The 20,875-nt window shown below is 41.6% G+C and overlaps 1 protein-coding gene across 4 annotated transcripts in view; it reads right to left on the reverse strand.

The window, feature by feature from the left end:
* Positions 1–20,875, reverse strand: part of ATP2C1 (ATPase secretory pathway Ca2+ transporting 1) — a 374,199-nt gene that overhangs the window by 16,826 nt on the left and 336,498 nt on the right. For all 4 annotated transcript variants that reach the window (XM_029589345.1, XM_029589348.1, XM_029589346.1 and 1 more), the window contains exons 23-25: positions 11,424–11,540; positions 8,498–8,645; positions 1,136–1,231 (exon numbers count right to left, since the gene is read on the reverse strand). In XM_029589345.1, the coding sequence (XP_029445205.1) occupies positions 1,136–1,231; positions 8,498–8,645; positions 11,424–11,540 (361 nt within the window). The remainder of the gene's footprint in view (positions 1–1,135; positions 1,232–8,497; positions 8,646–11,423; positions 11,541–20,875) is intronic.

The following is a 20,875-nucleotide window of genomic DNA, read 5'->3' on the forward strand; positions in this document are numbered from 1 at the left end:
AATTTCTAGGGAAATTCTGCTCAGAATACGCGAAACATGAAAAGGTAAGGCCTAACTAAGTATGCTTGCTGAAAACCTGACTATCCACTTTGATTCTTCCAAATGGCATAGTAACTCTCCCTCTGAAGTGAAATCTGATGTTTCTGGGTAAAAAGACATATTGGTAGTAAATGCTGGACTGTTAGCCCAAATATTGACAGTGTGATGTTTTTGTTTCTTTAATTTGTTCCTAGAACTGTACAAATCTGTTTTCTCTCCTCAAATGTAGCTTGCTAGCCTTTCAGAAGTTAAACACGCGAAGATCACAAAGAGATTTGCTAAACTAACCACAGACTAGTGCCACTCTATACAAATAATTCTCAAGCATGTTCTTTGCAGACACCTTGAAAACTAGATGCCTTCTTGCCTCAAAGACCAGAGTTTGAAAGATTGCTTATAAAGAACATTATTTTTCCTATAGGAGCCCAGCAAGTACCTTCCACCATAGAATTAAATCATCAGAATACAACAGGTATAACAAACCAAATAGACAGGAAAATAATCACAAGTGCAAGATTAAAACATAGCCAAGCAGCACTACAGGATACCACAGGAGCTAATGTGGCTACTTCATTAACATATCTGCTGAATTGACCCATTTTTGATAAAACCTCGTCCCAACAGAATAGCCTAACCGTTCATGTCAAACAACGTCATCACTTAAAAATACAGAGGTCCATATTGGGTAAGCCAGCGAGTAGGAAAGTTGCCCGTTTAACACTGCCCAAGTAATTTAATGAGGGTAAAGTTAGGACAGGTATTTATTCCAACAGACTTACTCAGCTAACTTTGTCCAGGTAGTGCAGACATCGAGCACTGCCTGGAAAAAGTGAAACTGTGCCCCAGGACCGCCCCCAGCGCCGGCTCTTTTTATCTGGGTAAAATTTGTGCTGTCCATGAGTTGCCCAGATCACATTTAGCCGGACAGCGGGGGAAAACATTTGACTCTGGTTTTGCAAGGTCAGAAAATGTCCAGAGTTAAAATAAAAAAATAAAACAGAAAAAAAAACCCCTCCAAAATCAATATATGAAAACTGTTCTGAAAAACAGAACGGATGAGGAAAACTGTACTAATGATGATCCAAAGATTGCTCACCTGGGACCTTGAACTGAGAGCATTGAACATATCAAAAAACACAAAGCAGGTGAAGGTCATTGTTGTGTCTCTGGGTGTGATGAGATTGTCTCTAAGCTGCCAAACAAAAACAAAACAAACAAAAAATAAGTGAATTTCATTCTGGTTATTTTTCTGACAGATTTCCCAAGCCACTGGTTTTATTAAAAGAAAACTCAAAGCTTCCTGTGCACAGTTTTGCAAGTTCACACCACAAGGGCATCTTTTCAGTGAGAATGAGTTTTGTAACACCAATAAGAATGAAACAGAGTTTAGATGAAAAATAATTAGCAATCTCTTGTCACAGCTGCCAAGAGCATAGCCCTAGTCCTTTTTTACTGCCAAGTTAAGAACATAAGTAACATCGTGCTGGATCAGATCAAGGTCCATCAAGCTCAGACTCTTGTCTCTGACACTGGTCCTGGTCACAAATATTGAGAATATCTCAAAAAGTTGCTAATACCTTAGATTAGTTTTTGAGTAAAAGAGATAAGAGTTTTAAGAGTTTTATTATGCTGCTGTGGATTTATTTTGGTTTTAATATTATGCTTTTGTTTTAAATGTAATTTAAATTGTTTTATGTTTTGTTTATTAATTTTGTTTCATTTATAGTTTGGTTGATTGTATTTTATATTGTATGTTTATTATGCATTTTGAGGGTAACTTTCAAAACTGCTTGGGTGCACCCAAACGCACTTGTATGGTAATTTACTTTTGCATTTTATAATCTGCACGCATAGGATATGTGCAGCTTATAAAATACGAGTACATATGCGCGCATTAATGTTCACATATGTAAAATCATGAGCCATGCAAGTTTGGATTTATCAGGCTAAGTGGCGATATGTAGCTAGATAAGTCCAAAAAGCACTATTCAGACAGACAAGTAGTGCTTATCATACTTATCCGGCTAAGTAGCAGCAGACCTACTAAGCTGGATAAATCGGAATATAGCCTGATAAGTGCCACTACTTATCCAGATAAGTTCTAATTTGTCCATCTAGGTAGCAGCAAAGATGCTACTTAGTCAGAAATGTTGTAATTTAGCCGGATAAGTATGTACAATTGATATACCTGTGTATGTAAAATCTGAATTTTAAATGGATATGTCAATAGATTGTAATCATGTCAGGAGATTTTATAACATGCGCTTGGCAATTAAATTACCAGTTCACACAGTACAACTGCAAATTGTAAAGACCCTCCTGGCTCTTCAGTCTGAAGTCCCCCCAACCAGTAGTCATTTCTTTCACTTTTGAGATGTTTACAATCACATACGTCAGATATTGTGCAGGAGTAAATATATGCAAATAAAAGACTTATGCACATCACTTTTGTAGTTTTAAAATAGCAACTTATGTGCATAAATGTTGACCCCACCCTAGAATGACCCTGGCATGTCCCCTTTTTTTTTATTTTACACACATTTACTCACAGACCCTGATTTATGCGCATATTTTGCAGTTTTGAAAATATCACATACTTGCATATGCACTTTTGTACCAGCACGCATGCTATTTTTTACGTGCACATCTTTTGAAAATTCACCCCTTAATGTTTACTGTTTTTGTAACAGAACAGGAAATAAATGTGTGAAGTAAGGAACTGTTTTTGTAAACCAATCTGGAGTCTTGAGGAATGGGCAATATATAAGGTGAAGATTTAAAGTTTTATGGACTTTTCCTCCAGGAACTTGTCCAAACCTTTTTTAAACCCCATTATGATAGTCGCCTTGACCACTTCCTCTAAACCCATTCCATAAGCTTGATTGTGCAGAGTGTAAAAGTACTTTCTATGATTTGTTTTAAATCAGATAGTTGTTAGGGCTCAGAGGGAAGATGCAAGATATAATGTGTCAAGAATTTTCCACCATACTCCATTTATTGAGAAAAAGCAAACGGGATACATCAATCCCTTTGCACCAAGACATGTGCAAACCAGACTGAATGGTACAGATCCATTTCTTTAAGAATATTTTCGAGATGCTACAGAATCTTAGAAGAAAGTTGAACCTCTATGGCTAGAGCTGCATCTTGAAAAGTTTTATGGCCTTTCCTGTATTTCCTCTGCAATGGTTGGAACAACTTTGCTAGTAAAATCTCAGTACTCACTGGATGTGATTGGTCCATATTGGTTACATTACAAATGAAATCATATGCTGCACCAATTTTTTTTTAGTGTTGTACTATAGGGTTGGCTATTACCAGTGAGAGTGGGGTGGATTGGAGCTATTGAGATTATTAAGAATTTTGTATTGATTATTGTATTCTTATTGTATTTTTTATCTGTGATGTAAACCACTTTGGGTTTATATTTGTGAAGTAAGGTGGTACAAAAGCATACAAAGTAATGTAAACAATGTTTTTGTTTCCTTCAGGCTTTTTGGTGTTCCAAATAGATTTTTTGATGCTGATCACAATATTACTTCGAAATTTGTACATCATGTAAGGTTTTTGAGAAACGGCCAATTTTGTGTTACAATAATTGTGAAATTTTAAAACAATCTCGGGTACATATATTTTCTTGCTGGACAGTAGTTTTTATGATTTTTAAAATTCATGTTGTATTTTTGACGGCCATAAGCAACGCAACATGTAACAGAGACTAACTTTTTAATGTTAAACGCTTTTATAGAGTTTTATGGCACAGTAATACATCAATTTATAATGGTCTGGGGGAGCTGGAACTCTGAACCCCCTCCAGACAAGACCACAAAAATCAGAGCCAATAAAATCCTATCAGAACCCCCACCTAACCCTCCCTCCCCTTCCCACCCTATGATGACAAGTCCATTCGTACAGTTCAGTCAGGCAATATCCAGGTGTTGAACAAGCAGGGCAGCGGGCACCACTCAGTCATTAAGTATCAGGCTGCGAGAACGATGCAGCAAGGCCTGTAGATAAGGATCCCAGATCTCCAGAAACTTCCGGTGTAGCTGGGGATGCTCAAGAACACAGATCATCCATGCGCATCATGTGATGAAGATGGTTACGCCAGGTCCAAAAGGAAGGATTGTCGGCGGTCTGCCAATGCAACAAAATCACTTTCTTTCCAACCAAACAGGCTTTCAAGAGAAGTAAGCGAGGGCCCCTTCTCATTGAAAGACGGGGGCAGGAGTCAAAGAGAAAAACCAGGGGAGTTATGGAGAGAGAAATTTGCAGCAATGCCATAAAATAAGTGGCGATGCAACCCCAAAACCTTCGGATGGGAGGACATGCCCAAAAGGAGTGAGACATGGTACCAATAACCTTGTGGCATTTATTACAAAGAGCTGACTCAGAAAGGCCGGCACGGCAGGCGAGACTAACTTTTTAAAAAATACACCAAGAAACTCTGCCTGATCATGCCAGAACTTGCTCGGGCAAGCCCCAGCTTGGCTGCAAGATTCCAACTTGTTTCCACGACAATGCAGCCTTATATAAGCAGCAGCAATGAGTAGTCTCCTATGCAACATCTGTGTGAATGAGTGAATCCGTTAAAACTGTTGAGTTTAAAGCTTGTGGATTTAATTTCATATACTATACGAAATGTCATGCCAATGTCGTAATAGCCGTGACACATTTGTGGATTTAATTTCATATACTATACGAAATGTCATGCCAATGTCGTAATAGCCGTGACACATTTTGTTACATGTGTGATGAGTTTACTCTGAAAGCACAGAAAAGGAGTATGACTGCACTCATTAAGAAGGCATAACAAGTTATACCTCAGGTGCAAAATTGGTGACCAGGACAGAGCATGGGCTCCTCATATATGTTGCACATCTTGCGCCAGTAGTCTGCGAGCTTGGCTGAAAGGTGTGCGACCATCCATGCCGTTTGCCATCCCGATGATATGGAGGGAACAGAAAGATCATATAACTGACTGTTACTTTTGCATGACGAATGTCAGGATACTCCTCAAAGAACAGGAAGTTTATTGAGTACCCTAACCTTGCATCGGCAATGAGACCAGTGCTGCATGAGGACAGTCTTCCTATTTCAAAAGCGCCAGAGGTATGGACACTTGATGACAAGGATGAGGAGGTAGGTGATGATGGCGAGCCGTCGCAGATGGAAGCTGCGGCTGATCCTGACTTTATGCCATCAACATCCAGCGATCCACATTTAATATCTCAGTCAAAGCTGAACGATCTGGTCAGAGATTTGGCTTTATCGAAGAGTCAGGCGGAGCTGCTTGGGTCAAGGCTGCAAGGATGGAATCTTTTCTCATCTGATATGAAAATTTCAGTATTTCGCAGCTGTCATGAAGATTTGATAAAATATTTCAACCAAGTAGACAGTCTGACTTTTTGCTGTGACAATGGATTTGTTTTGTGCTCTCAGATGTGACCATGACCCAACAGAATGATGACTGTTTATTGATTCATCAATCTTAAGTTTGAACGCTGTTTGCTGCACAACAGCAATATCTACCCATCAATACTTGTCGGACATGCCGTTCATATGAAAGAAACGTATGAGAACTTGCAGCTACTGCTGAGCCACATTGAGTACTCGAGGTAAATTTGAAGGGTTGCGGTGGGTTTGGGGTTTTTTTTGTTTTTTGATTTTTACAACCCTCCGTCTGCCCCCCCCCCCCCCCCGGGTTTTGGGCTTCATTTCGGGGGGGGGGGAGGGGAGGGCAGACGAAATAAAATCGGCCCGAACCACAGGAAAAAGACATTTCCCGCGGCAGGCAGATAACGAAGGCCGAACCAACAGGTTCCGCTGAAAATTGAATCTGATTGGTGAATGAAAGAGGAGGTGGGCTTAGCCTTGTCCTCATTCACCAATCTCTGCTGCTGATGGTGTTGTAATGCTCCTGGCTGTGTGTGGGGCTTGACTGCAGTTTGAGGAGAGGACAGTTACTGTACGGTAGCAGTGCAGGGAGCTGGGGAAGTTGGGTTGTGTTTTGGGCAGGGGAGACTGCTGTATGGGACACATTAAACTGTATTACCGGTATTAAGGTTCTTGTTATACCACTGCAGTATACTGTACTACCGGTACCACTGGTACATTTTCCCCCCCCCCTCCCCCCCAGACAACATGACTTCAAGAAGAAAGAGCTATACTGTGGAGTACAAGAAAGGAATTGTGGAGGACTCCCAGGGAAAAAATCTTACTGCTTTCTGCAAAGAGAAGATGGATATTCGAATGGTCAGAAAATGGCGAGCAGAGTATGATAAACTCAGTCAACAGGTGTGCAAGGGAAATGCTAAGAAGCGCAAGCGTGGATCAGGTCAGCATCCATTATTTTCTGAGCTGAAAGATATAATCTGTGAATGGGTTGCTGACAAGAGAGCAAACGCTTTGGTTGTGCGCAGGGCTGATATTCAAGAATTTGCTCTTGTAATGGCGCCACAATTAGACATATCCCCAGAAGATTTCAAAGCATCACATCGCTGGCTAGATGGCTTCCTTCAGCGATGTGAACTGTCTCTAAGAAGATCCACAACATTGTTTAAGCTGGACGATGCAGAAGTTATTAAACGTGCACTTGCATTCAAGTCTTTTGTTGATGGCATCGACATCAGCATGATTGCCATGGATGAAACTGCAGTGTTTATGGGCCAAGGCTCACAAACTACAATTGATCACCGAGGTGTCTCTTCAGTCTACGTTCCCTCCACTGGTTACAAAAGTGCACGTGTTACCTGTATTTTGGCAATTCATCTGGATGGAACCAAAGCCCCACCTCTAATCATTAACAAGGTCAAGAAGGATAAGATTGAAGTGTTTCAGGCATTTATATTCTTGAAGCAGAAAAAGCTTGGTGCACACAGGCAGTTATAAAAAAGTGGGTCGATTTAATATGGTGCCGCTTGTTTTGCGAGGTGGCAAAAGAGGCCTACTAATCTGGGATTCAGCCAGTACACACCGCACTAAAGACATGAAGAACTTTCTTTATGAGAGAAAAATAGATCAAATAATGATTCCCACAGGAATGACGGCCTATCTCCAGACTCTTGATATTGTAATAAACAAGCCATTTAAGGACCATTTGTGCATGGAAATGAATGAGTACATTGAAAATAGAATGGAGAGAAATCAGCGTGGAAACTGCAGGAGATTGTGACTTGGGTGAAGAATTCATGGGAGAAAGTCACTGACAGTTGAGCTGCCAACGCGCTAAAAGCAGGCTACATGGACAAGAGGTGCTCATTTAAGGAAAGCGCTATTGCTAGACATGAGAAATTGGGGTCAATGATTCTAAAGGAAATAGAATCACAAGAAATTCACTCAGGAATACAGGGTTTGGAGAGTTATGATGTTCCAGAAGATGACGACTGTGTTTGAATAAATGTTGGTTTTTGTTCATGAATACAGGTTAATGTAGATTGTTGTACATGGAAAAAGGAAATATAAATTCATGATGGAATGCAGGGTTTGGAGAGTTATGATGATGTTTCAGAATTTGATGACCTGGTTATATTTGAATAAATGCTGATTTTTTTTGTTCAAGAATAAATGTGTGATTGTTGTTCATGGAAAACAAATAAGACACCCCCTGTAAATAAGCCCTAACAGTTTTTTCGGAGCTAAAAAAGAATATAAGACCTGTCTTATTATCGGAGAAACACTGTAACAGCAGTGGAAAACAAACTGAAGCATTTCCTGAGGCTGCGGGGACATGGGAGCTGCTGTGCATTCCCAGAGGATCTTGAGGTTTTTCTTAGAAAGCTACAAAAACGTGCTCAGCACAGTCGGATGAATTTGCCCATCAGTGCAATGTGATTATTCATCTCATCTTCTCAGAAAAAAGTTCTTTTTAAAAAGACTGGCTTAGAAATCGAAGGCTGAATTTTAAATCTGAAGGACAGCAGCCTAAATTAAACCATGAGTGTTAAATAAAGGATTATACCATAAAAAAACAATGCATTTGAACTAATCTGTGGAAAGTACGGTAATCATCTCTTTAAAGCAGTGGTTCTCAACCCTGTCCTGGGGACCCCCCCAGCCAGTCGGGTTTTCAGGCTATCCACAATGAATATGCATGAGAGAAAATTTGCATGTTATGGAGGCAGTGTATGCAAATTTTCTCTCATGCATATTCATTGAGGATAGCCTGAAAACCCGACTGGCTGGGGGGGTCCCCAGGACAGGGTTGAGAACCACTGCTTTAAAGGAAGTAAAATAAGTTATGCTCTAGGAGCATACTGGGAGTTATGTCAGAACATTTCCATATATTCTAAAGTTTGAGAACCAGCAGAAACACTGACATTCACAACTTTTCAGGAGTTCTGTCAGCCTCTAGCACTGCCGAACAAGGTGTGTATTTTATTATAAAGCTTGTTACCATATCACAACAACGTGCATCCCTGTAAAAATAAAATGGATCATGCTCTCTCAATTCTCTTACCTCCCTCCAAAAGACAAATAAGGTACCACAAACGATAATAATGGAGGAAATCAGGATTTTAACAATCAAACTTTTGGTCAAAATGCTGTCCTTCACGTTTCTTGGAGGTTTCCGAATCACATCTTTATCAACAGGTTCAACACCAAGGCTTAGGAAAAGCATGAAAAAAAAAATCAATTTTCAGGCATCAGATTTGTGAGCATGTCATGCTAGGATGCAATGCAATCTCCAGAGCTGTAAGGGAGATGATGCACTCTAAAAATTAAGACACAGTGAATAGCACCTTTTACTATAGAAAATTGTCACCCCATTTATGCTTAGCGAGATGACTGCAAGAAATGCTATTAAGTCAAACATGTGCAAAGTAACATTATATGGGTGTAATAATCAAACGTTTTAACATGAATAAATGTGCATTTACACGTGTTAAAATGTGAATTGAATACTGCACACACATCCCTGCACCTCAGTGTATATATACTTTTGCCAAATGGGAAAAACAGGTGGAGTCAGGTCAGGGGTGAGACAGTATATATGATGATTTAATTTTTAAATCTCTACATGTGCTTTCTGGTATGCACTCTCCACCTGCTCCTATGCAGGTGCAAAATCCGCAGGTATAAAAGTTTTGAAAACCTGCTTGCAGGCCTGCAGGATTTGATGCCCTCATACATGCTGATGCAATATCGGTGCGCCAATCAACCTCTCCGGGGCGCCCGATTTAATATTTAAATCTGCTGCTGCGGTACAAAGGAGGTACTAGAGGAAACTGTGCGCCCCTAGTGCCTCCTCGGCAGTGGGAGCCCAGGAGAGGTGGCTTTCACCGGGTTAGGAAAACGGACGATCAATTTTGCAAGCGGCCGTTTTCCTAACCTGTGCACAGCCACAGGTCAGGAAAATGGACGTTCATTAATTGGGCATCTATTTTCCTAGCCTGGCCACTGGCACACTTTTTTTTTCTCCCCATTCTGTATACTTTTTGGGCTGCTCAAAAGTTAACACCTGCTTTGAGTAGCTGTTAATTTTTGAGGGTAAAAATGTACAGATCGGGCACACATTTTCTTTTTTTTGGATCGGGGAGAATAGCTAATAGCCTCATCAAAATGAATTTACATGTGATGAGCACTCTGAGCTTCAAGTTTTGGTCGCGCTAATCTCGTTATAACATAAGAGGTTGTGGACGCGCCTCCAAAACGCGTCACCAACCACGGGTTAACCAGTGCACTCAGCTGCACGTACTGTATTGCATCGGCCCGATAATGATTAATCTTAACATGTACAGTAAATGAAAGTACAAGACAGCTGCAATACAGTCCATGTTTCTGTGCACCTCATTTGCCTCAGCCAAGTGTAAATTTGCACTGTTCAGACTGCATGGAGTTTACTTAATTTAATAAAAAAATGTATAGTCTGCTGTTTCCGATTTTGAACCAATTCAGAGAGGATTACAATAGCAACACAAAACAACAACTGAACAGTAAACTAAAAGATAAATAGAGCATACACTACAATCAAGTACAAATACATAATTAAGAACTATAGCACTAGCATAATAAGCAACCAACTGTACTTCAAGTTTAATTAACTCTCTCCCCAAGCAACCCTCAGCTCTTTAATGCAGTTGGCCTGTTAGAAATTCTTTAGCAACTACATGGATGCTGTGCGAAGCTGCAATACCATTTGTTTTTGTTAAATCTGCAGCTGTTTTTTGAAAATTCTGCTGTGATTCTGCAGCAAATTTGTATATAGATATGCAAAGAAACCTTTTATATGGAAAATCTATTTTTAAAAAACCATTTCTTTAAAATAAAACATCTAATCTACTGTTTAAATCATCGTTTTCCTTGTCCAATTCAATTCTCACTTTTTTGTTTGATTTTTCTGTATTTCATTCTCTCTCATGCAGTTTGTTTCTCCCCTTCTAAAGAGTGCCCACTGTTTAACAGTTTTGATTTTTCCATTCTTTCCTTTATACCGCCACTCCCTTGAAATTCCACCCCAAGTCGGTCTTTCCTCTTCAACCTTCCCTCCAAGTCTTCTGCCCAAGCTTCTCTCACTCCTCCTCCACTCCCACATTCTCCCATATCAACTCTTTCCTCTTCTTCCCAACCTTCTCAACCTCTTCCTTCTCTCAGCCTTCCTGCCCACTCAACTTCCCTAGATATTGTCCTTCACCCCCCACTCCGGCAGCACCTACTAGGGGCTCAGTTTAGTTTACATGATGCTCTGTAGTGCTGATGGGAGCAGCTGAAAGTGTGGGTGGGAAGAGAGTAGAAAGAGTCAAGGCTGGAAAGAAGAAATAGCTGGATTTGACTTGCTCTATTTGAAGACTGTCATCTGTGCTAGATTCAGCAGGAGGTCTGAGATAATTTTTGGCTTGGTGGAAGCTTGTTTTTAAATTTGAGGGTGGTTCTTCTTGCACGTGGATTTGTGTTTGTTTGGGGCCCTCATCTGTCTTCCTTTTATATATTTTTTAAAAATTTGTATGGGTTAAATATATGAATATTAGGAATATTCTTATGACATTATTGAAGTTTACTGAAAAATTTGTTAAGCTTCATCGGAATATGTTTAAAGTTTAGGTTGAGTGTATATGTAGCCATACACACACACTCACAGGTACAAAAATGTATTAGGTCAATGATTCATACAAATTTTAAAACATATGCACAACATTTCTATGTAGTACTAATTACCAAAATAATTTAAATACATGTAATTAAAAATCTCTATGCTACACCCTATGCACAAACATATGCAACTACTTTTTCAAAACCAAACATCACACATATTGCAAACAGCACGCATCTTCATCTACATAAATTACTTCATAAATATCTTTCAGTTTTCTACTACACACTGTTCTATGCCTTCCATCTTTAATACCAGCACATTCCATACAGCCTCTCTCCGTCCTAAACTTTACCTCTGAGCAGGGGGCCCATCCATGATGATATTGATCCACAAAATCTGCATGGCATTGAGAGGATTAGGAAAATTCATTAATGTGGCCAGAGATATTAAAGTCAATGCAGCTATACTCCTGTTGAAAGAAAGTTTTGAAAACAGTCAGCAAGGCAAATATCTACTAATTATATCTGCTATGTATCCAGGAAATAAGTATTTTTTGCAGTTAATCAGGTTGATGCAACATAGTGCGCTCGGCCGAGCACACTGCTGAACACTCGCTTGGACGCGCGTCCAAAACCCCATACGCAATGAGGGGATTAGTGCGTCCAAAACGTGCGACCTAACCAGCATGTAGCTAGTAGCGCTCATCACATGTAAATTCATGTTGACGAGGCTATTAGCTATTACCCCTTCGATGCAAAAAAAAAAAAAAAAAAAAAGTATGTCTGATGCGCACATTTTTACTCTTTAAAATTAATGCTTGCCCCAGAGCAGGCATTAATTCTTAAGCCCATAAAGTTAACAGAAAATACTGCTTTTCTGTTCTTTTTTTTCCAGTTCCTCTGATTTAATACTATAGCTACATTAAGAAGGAGGAACAGAAAACTGAGTAAGGAAAAAAAATTTAGAAAAAAAAAAAATCGCCAGTGGTCAGATTAGGAAAACGGATGCTCAATTAACGAGTGTCCATGTTCCTAATTCGTGGCTGTGCACAGGTTAGGAAAACGGACACTCGTAAAATTGAGCATCCGTTTTCCTAACCCACACTGACCGCTGCCTAGGAGGCGCTAGGGGCACACAATTTCCCCTAGCACCTCCTTTTCACTGCAGCAGCCCATTTGCATATTATATCAGGCACCCCGGAGAGGTAGATCAGCACACGATAGGAGAGTGCGCGCTCAATCATAGTACTCATTTTCCACACGCCGATATTGCATCGGCCTGAAAGTGGCCAGATCAGTCCATGGCCTCCTTTAGGAACCACTCTCTTGAAAGTATTTATTTATATATATTTATTAATCACAATATTTATTTTTATTTTTATTTATTTAAGTTTTTTATATACCAACATTCAAGACGGTGGTCCCATCATGCTGGTTCACAAGAAACAGGGGTGAAATTATAATAAACTTTACCATTTAAACAATAGTGCAGAAAAGCAGTTACATATAACAAGGAAAACAATAACTTGGAATGAGAGAGGAAATGAATGAGAGAATATATTATGAAGTATAAAACATTAATAATAATCCATTATATATAAAATAAACATTCCTACAGAAATCTATTAAAACTTTACCCCTCCCCTAAAACTCAACTAAAGGACCCATTAGCACCCACACAATCAAACAAAGATTCCTTTTAACTGTAATGCCAAGTGAACTGACAACGTTTAAATAATCTTCCTAAAATGTAAACAGTCTTTCTGACAACTATGTTCTTGGGGAGGAGATTTATTCCAGAGGGAGTATTTATCACCAAAAAGTCCTGCTTTGAAAGTGCGCCTCCTGAAATGAGGGAACACAATAATTTCTCTTGGGAGGAGCGTAGGAGTACAGAGATAGACATGATTGCAGGTATTCTGACTCACAACCATTCAGAGCTTTAAACACCAGCACAAGAACCTTAAATTGCACCCAAAATTCAATCGGTAGTCAATGAATTTTTAGCAACAAAGGGGGTAAACATGTTTCCTAGAGCTGAATCCCTCCAAAATCTTCACTGTCACGTTTTAGACTAATTGCAGCCTTTTCAATGCAATCTGAGGTAGTCCCATGTACACAGCATTGCAATAGTTCAAACAGAATGTAAGCAGTGCATGGATAGTAGCAGCCACATTTTTGCCAGACAAAAAAAGAATCAGGCAGAGATTCCCAAACAGCCTCTGTAAAACAGAAGACAGATAGGGCCAAAAAGAGAACTCTGTGTTCATACAAACATCCAGACATCACACTGCTGGAGAGAAAGCTAACAACCTACTATACATTATTGGTTGAAAACTCTGGTAATGCTTTTGTCCCCACCGAGAGGGCTGTAAATTTAAAGATATTCAATTTTAAACTATTACTATCCAACCTCCAAGCCACTGCTTCCAATTCCTTATTTAAGCTTATTCCTCCCTCTGGTTCTGAGTTACAGGACAAAAAAGTAAAACGTCATCAGCAAAAATGTAGGATCTTAATTCTGTTGATCCCAAAACAGCACCTAATGGGGCCAGATAGAAATTAAGCAAGAAGGGGAAAAAGAATATAGCCTTGGGAACTCCATAAACCAAGAGCTTAGGAGCAGACTGCACCTGCCCCAAAATCACCTATTGAGGATTTTAGAGAATTGAGGCAAACCTTTGCAGAACCTCATACACAGGCTCCCTTGTTACTCTCCGATACACTCATACACAGAGACCACCTTTCCCTCATACAAGCTCTCTCACTAGCTCACATACCCTGGGCCTCCCTCTCTCTGGTCCTCTCCCTATCTTCTTCAGTGGCGGGTGTGTTGGGCTTCACCCGCAGCCCTCCTAAGGCCTTTCTGCTAGTCTTTGGCTGTGGGCAGCTCTAGGATGAACTCCTCAACTTCAGCCGCAGACCGGATGGGCTCCACCCAAGGCCCTCTGGGCTTTCTCATCTTCGATTGTGGGCAGGATGGGCTCCACCTGCAGCCCTGCTCTCCTAATCTTCAGCCACGAGCGGGATGAGCTCCGGCCACAGTCCTGCTCTCCTAATCTTTGGCCATGGGTGGGATGAGCGCTGCTCGCAGCCTTCCTGGGCTTACTGGTCTATCATCCAAGGGCTCTGCCTGAAGCTCCACTAGGCTGCTTCCTCATCTTCAACTGCAGGAGGGATGGGTTCCACCTCAGGCTTTCTGATCATCCTCAGCCGTGGCTCCACATCTGCTCATCTTCAGCCACAGGCGGGCTGGGCTCTGTTTGCCCACTGGGCCTCTCTCCTTTTTGCTTCAGTCACTGACCAGGGTCTTGTGATTTTGCTGCCTCCTAAGGGTTGGTGCTCTAGGTGACTATCTAGTTTGCCTAATGAAGCACTGGCCCTGCTGACAATTAACCCCCGAATCCCTCTCCCACTTGAATATTAATATCCCCTAAGATTAATAATTTCCCAGTCGCCAACATTGCATCTGCTATTAAGCCCAACAGCTACAATAAAAACTCATTTGCCTGTGAGGGAGATATAGAAATCAAAAGAACACCTAAGCAAGATCACTCTAACAAATACATATTCCACCCCCAACATACCACAAAGGTTCTGGGTTGCAGCCTAAAAGGATCCCTATAAATCAAAATCACACCTCCTCCTTTTCTCTGACCCAGTGGACCCATTAATAAAAGTTAACTCATATGGGTATAGATGGTTAAGGATCGCAACATCTTTATCATGCAGCCAGGATTCAGTTAAACACAGAAAATCCTCACCATCCTTGCTGTACCTGAATGTAACTCGCCTTGAGCTACCAATGAAAGGGCATGAGCTAAATGCACAACAAATACATAAATCCTAATCTACAATTACATCAAACCACACTCTGGCTATTTTTTGCTGACCTAGCACTGACCAATAAAAAAAATACTAGTCCTGCTGTCAAATCATAGGATTCACAGGGAATAAAGGTCAAACTTAATTCCTTTTCTTCTCCCTTTTCACTCCAGCTCCCAAAACCCCATTCAGCCCAGAACCAAGAATCACCTCAGTTCTTTCCTGTACAGGTACCGTACTTCTACCAAACAGAAGGATCTAAATTTAGCAGCAGAACCAGCCAATTGTAACCTAACCACAAACCCTACTTTATTCCTACCCTTATAATAACCATCAAAAGAAGACTGGCCTTTTCCCTTAGTCACTGGGAACTCCATGGCCCCATTAATGCCCCTCACTTTCCTCCCCTTAAACATATTTGGACCAACGCTTCTCCTTAAGCAAAACAAACCACCTTCCTCAGCCCATACCCTCTAAACAAGCTAAACCCCCAATATTATATTCACAAGGAACCTTTGAAAGTTCTCAGCACTCCCAAGATCGGGGGAACAAAGGGGGATCACCCCTTTAAAGGTCCCCTTCAAATGGTGGCCAGCACCTTTAAAGGCATGGGAAGATGGCTTCCAATTGATGACATAGCACAGGGGTGTGGTCAAAGCCACAGGTTGAAGCAAATCAGGAACCAACAGCAGGGTGCACCCTAAACAGAGCTTACAGAGTCCAAGCCTCCGTGCAATAGGTGATGAGTGCTCTAAATGCTGGCATTTCTCCTCTCTCCCACTGGCTGGTGCCTCTGAAGACACAGGAAAACGGCCACAACTGATGACATGGCACGGGGGCACGGCCAAAGCCATAGGCTGAAGCAGATCAGGAGCCAGCCAACATGGAATACTCTAAACAAGGCTTACAGAGTCCAAATCCCACCCCCACTTTCCCAAATGTTACTCTCTGTGGAAGGTTAACAGATCAGATTATGCCCCCAAACATCAATTTTATGGTAACAACTGAATACTGTCTCAGGGATTGTGAAATTTTGCAAAATGATGTGCATGCATGTGAATCAAGTTCATTCAAATCAAGACCACCAATAACACACAGTATCTTCCCTCTTGTTAAGAATAACCATGGGAACCACAACAGAGCTGTTCTTATAAAGCACAATGTTCTGATAACAGGAATCTAGTTTGATTTAGAGCAGCCAAAGCAGAATTTCAACTAAGTGAAAAAAAAATATATTGATTCAGCAATCTCAGACTCTACAGCTATATTTATACAGCTCTGTATCAGATGGCTGCCATAAGACTCCCAGGCAATTGCAATAGCTTCTTTTTCGCCCAATACTTGATATCACATTTTAGTATCCAGTCCGCCTAGCAGAGTAGAAAAAAAAAAAGGTTGTCACCAATGCTCTGCCTTGCTCTATGTGCAAACTCTGTGCTAACACAAAAGTTTAGATAGCCTTTTTTTTTTTTGTTAAATTTCATCATAAATTTCATCAATTAACAAAATCACCATTTGCATTTGTTAACAATGAAATCATCATCATCATTCAAACCAGGAGGAGAATGGCGGAAGAAAGAACTCATTTTGATTAGACTATCAGAAATCCAGAAGGATTTGTTTTGATTAGTTTGCTAGATTATGTCAGAGTCTAAATGCTGTAAATATTCCAAAAGGCATGAAATATAAGTTCCCTGGATTCTGCTATTACATTTTTAAAAAATGGTATCGGCAAACCTAGGTGAAGAAGCACTGCAACAGGCAAAACTGCATGTTCATCTTGCATATCCACAGTGTTTTCATTACAGAAAAAGTAAAAAAAAAGATATATCAAAGTAAATAAGAAGTTCCAAGGAGAGCTAATGGCAAGTAATTCCTGGCATGTCCATACATATACATGGCTCCCAAACGAATACCTATGAGGATCCTTTTGAACCTCCTGATATATCCTGAACATTCTGTGTGGTCTGAACACCAGTTATTTGGGGGAGGACAGGAGGACACACTCAGACATGGTGATCTCATAAGTCTATTTTTAATTCCTTCAGAAAATAGGATAAAAAAACAATTCCAGTATGTTTCTACAAAGGATTAACTGCCTGCCCTTTGGTTGGACAGAAACTTTAAGAACCACAATAGTCTTGTACTATAGCCATGTTTACAAGTTTGAAGAAATAGTAGCTTCCCTTAAAATGCTTAGTAATTTAAAAAAAAAAAAAAAAAAAAAAGGTCTTGTCATTAATGACATTCAAAGAACCCCTTTCACATTCCAGTCTCAAAAATCTGATCTCCTGCATTACCTGGCAGGAAGTGTAACCATCAATGTCCTGCAGCAATCAATATCCGAGAGGAAATGTTACAACTTCACATGTCCCCTGTAGGATTTTTATGCTGTTCGGTACATGTGTAAGCAGTTATGCAAAGAACCTTTATAATAAAGAGTCAGTCATAGTTATGGCTCCAAATATATTATAGTCAATATTAGGGCTAAATCACAGATAAATCATGGTAAAAACATCAAGGGTCAATACAAAAATTTTACAAGTCACACATGTCTATTTGTTACCAAGCATTGAGATGCCTTTGGGGTTTTTTTTCTAAACAGCAGCTCTACAAATCATTTGGGAAAAATGTGCTTTAAAAAATAATTAGGTTTGTATTTCAGCAAAAGAGGTATGAATTACAACAGTCATCAATTTCCAAGTCCAGTAATGACCGCCAAGCTGCCCACTTAATCACAGATGGCCAAAAATAAACCCATGGGCACTTGCAGTGTATGTAGCTCTCTTTTGCTCTTGCAGCCACAGCCTGCAGTACCAGCTCATAACCAACAGATGATCCTGAATGAAAATAAACAGGAACCTCCTTGACAAGCTGTATTTTCACTAGTCTTCAATGCTGCCCAAAATACCTTCAACACCTTTATTAGGCTTATAAGATGTGGGTGTGCCCCAAGAGCTTCTGTGTTTGATGTCCTGGCCACACCAGAAACTAATGTTAAGAACAAGGGGGCGAGCCAGCTATTTGAGTGGACAGGCATGCATGCATGCACCCTAGAAAGTAAAGCTACTCTTACCTAGTAAACAAGTCAAACTGCAAAGCTTCTGTACCTCAGGAAAAAAAGGGTCCAAGAGAAGACAGACAGGAAGAGAGGGGGGGAGGGTAAAGAGAGAAAATGAGAGAGTGACAGGTGAGAAATCCACAGACTATCCACACTGCACAGTCAGAGGGGGGCAATGGAAGAAGAAAACAGAGAAGACTGATGGGGCTGGATGAAGAACGCATGCAGGAGAGAGAGAGTTAACAGAGCAAGAGAGAGAGAAGGGAAAGCAAATGTTGCTTACCTGATGTAACAGGTGTTCTCACAGGACAGCAGGATGTTAGTCCTCACAAATGGGTGACATCGAGGATGGAGCCCACCACGGAAAACTTCTGTCAAAGTTTAACAGAACTTTGACTGGCCCCTACTGGGCATGCCCAGCAAGGCACTGACCCTGCAGCCAGCAGGGGTCTCCCTTCAGTCTGATTTTCAAAGCTACAGGCAGTGCCTAAAAAAGTAAAAACTAAAACGAACCCAACACCGCGGGGTGGCAGGCGGGTTTCGTGAGGACTAACATCCTGCTGTCCTGTGAGAACACCTGTTACATCAGGTAAGCAACATTTGCTTTCTCACAGGACAAGCAGGATGGTTGTCCTCACAAACGGGTGAGTACCGAGCTGAGGATGTCCTGACTTGCACCAAATGCCCCCAACGACGTGCAACAGGCACAACAACTGGGGTGGAATTTGGCAAAGGGCATCCGCACCCTACCGGGAAGGTGGAAGGGTGTTGGTACATCATGTTGGAAAAAGGTTACGCAAGACAGATTGGCCGAAGATGGAATCCTGTCTTCCAGCTTTGTCCAAACAATAGTGGGCTGCAAAGGTGTGGAGAGAACTCCAGGTTGCAGCTTTACAGATGTCAGGAAGCGGCACCGATCGAAGGTGTGCTACCGAAGTCGCCATGGCCCTCACAGAGTGTGCTTTTACACGGTCTTGAAAAGGAATGCCAGCTTGCTGATAGCAAAAAGAAATGCAGTCCGCCAACCAGGAGGAAAGAGCCTGCTTACCTACAGGTTGTCCTAACTTGTTAGGATGGAAAGAGACAAATAATTGAGTGCTCTTCCTGTGTGCAAGTGTACGGTCTAGATAAAAAGCTAGAGCTCGTTTGCAGTCTAGGGTATGCAGAGTCTGTTCCCCGGAGTTGGAGTGGGGCCTGGGAAAAAAGATAGGTAGTATGATGGATTGATTTATATGAAACTCCGAAACTACCTTAGGTAAGAATTTAGGGTGAGTGCGGAGTACTGCCCGGTCCTGCAGGAGTTTAGTGTAAGGCGGATAGGTAACTAAGGCCTGTAATTCACTAACCCTGCGAGCTGAAGTGATAGCCAAAAGGAATAACACTTTCCATGTGAGATATTTTAGGTCACAGGAGTGCAGAGGTTCGAAAGGTGGTTTCATAAGGCGACCAAGAACCAGATTAAGGTCCCAAGATGGGGCCGGCGGATGTAAAGGTGGCTTCAGATGTAGCAAGCCTTTAAGAAAGCGTGTTACCAGGGGTTGTACTGAAATAGGAACACCCTCTATACCTTTATGGAAAGCGGCTACCGCACTGACATGCATCCTAATGGAAGAGGTTTTAAGACCGGATTCTGATAGATGCCATAAATAGTCCAAGAACTTAGAGATTGGACAGGAAAGGGGATCAAGGGACTGAGAAGTGCACCATGATGTGTACCTTTTCCATTTATATGAATAGGATCTTCTGGTGGAGGGCTTTCGTGAAGCTATCAGGACACGAGAAACAGAATCCGAAAGGTTAAAAGGCTGAAGGACTAACCTTTCAACATCCATGCCGTCAGGGACAAGGCCTGGAGGTTGGGATGGAGGAGGCACCCGTCGTTTTGAGTGAGCAGATGCGGATCCATTCCCAGAGGGATGTGCCTGCGGATGGAGAGATCCTGGAGTATGGGAAACCATACTTGGCGTGGCCAGTAAGGTGCTATCAGGATCATGGTACCTCCGTCCTGGCGTAGCTTCACGAGAGTCCTCGACAGAAGAGGAAGTGGAGGGAATGCATAAAGCAGACCGGTTGCCCACTTGAGGGAGAAGGCATCCCTGGGCCGAGAGTGTTGGCTCCGAATGAGAGAGCAGTAATTGTCCACTTTGTGGTTCTGAGGGGACGCAAAGAGGTCTATGTAAGGATAACCCCACTTGTGAAATAGAGAGGTCGCTACCAAGGGATTGAGTGACCACTCGTGTGGTTGGAAGACAGGGCTCAGTTGGTCTGCCAATACATTGTCTACACCCGGCAGGTAGGTGGCCCTGAGGTACATGGAGTGGGAGAGGGCTTCTGCCCAAATCTGCGCAGCTTCCTGACACAGAAGGAAGGAGCCTGTGCCTCCCTGCTTGTTTATGTACCACATGGCCACTTGGTTGTCTGTCTGGATTAATATTATCTGATTCAAGAGATGATCTTTGAAAGTTCTGAGCGCGTAGCGGATTGCTCGAAGTTCCAAGAAATTTATCTGGTGTTCGGCTTCGTCTGGTGACCATAACCCTTGGGTTTGATAATCGTCCACATGGGCTCCCCAACCGATGTGGGAAGCGTCGGTGGTTAGGATTACTTGTGGATCTGGTAGGAGAAAAGGTAAGCCCTGAAGGAGGTTTACCTGAGTCGTCCACCAGGTTAAAGACAGACGTAGTGCTTGTGTAACTGTGACTATGGAGGACAGAGGCTGAAAAGCTTGAATCCATTGGTGTCGCAGAGTCCATTGTGTTACTCTCATGGCTAATCGGGTCATGGGAGTGACTTGAACCGAGGATGCCATATGTCCTAGGAGAATGAGGAATTGGCGAGCCGTGGCAGTGTTTTGAGACTGGAGCTGGCGGGCTAGGGACATGAGAGTTTGGACCCGTTGAAGCGGAAGGTAGGCCTTTG

The sequence above is a fragment of the Rhinatrema bivittatum genome, chromosome 2 (assembly GCF_901001135.1).
Source record: "Rhinatrema bivittatum chromosome 2, aRhiBiv1.1, whole genome shotgun sequence".
NCBI classification, from domain to species: Eukaryota; Metazoa; Chordata; class Amphibia; order Gymnophiona; family Rhinatrematidae; genus Rhinatrema; species Rhinatrema bivittatum.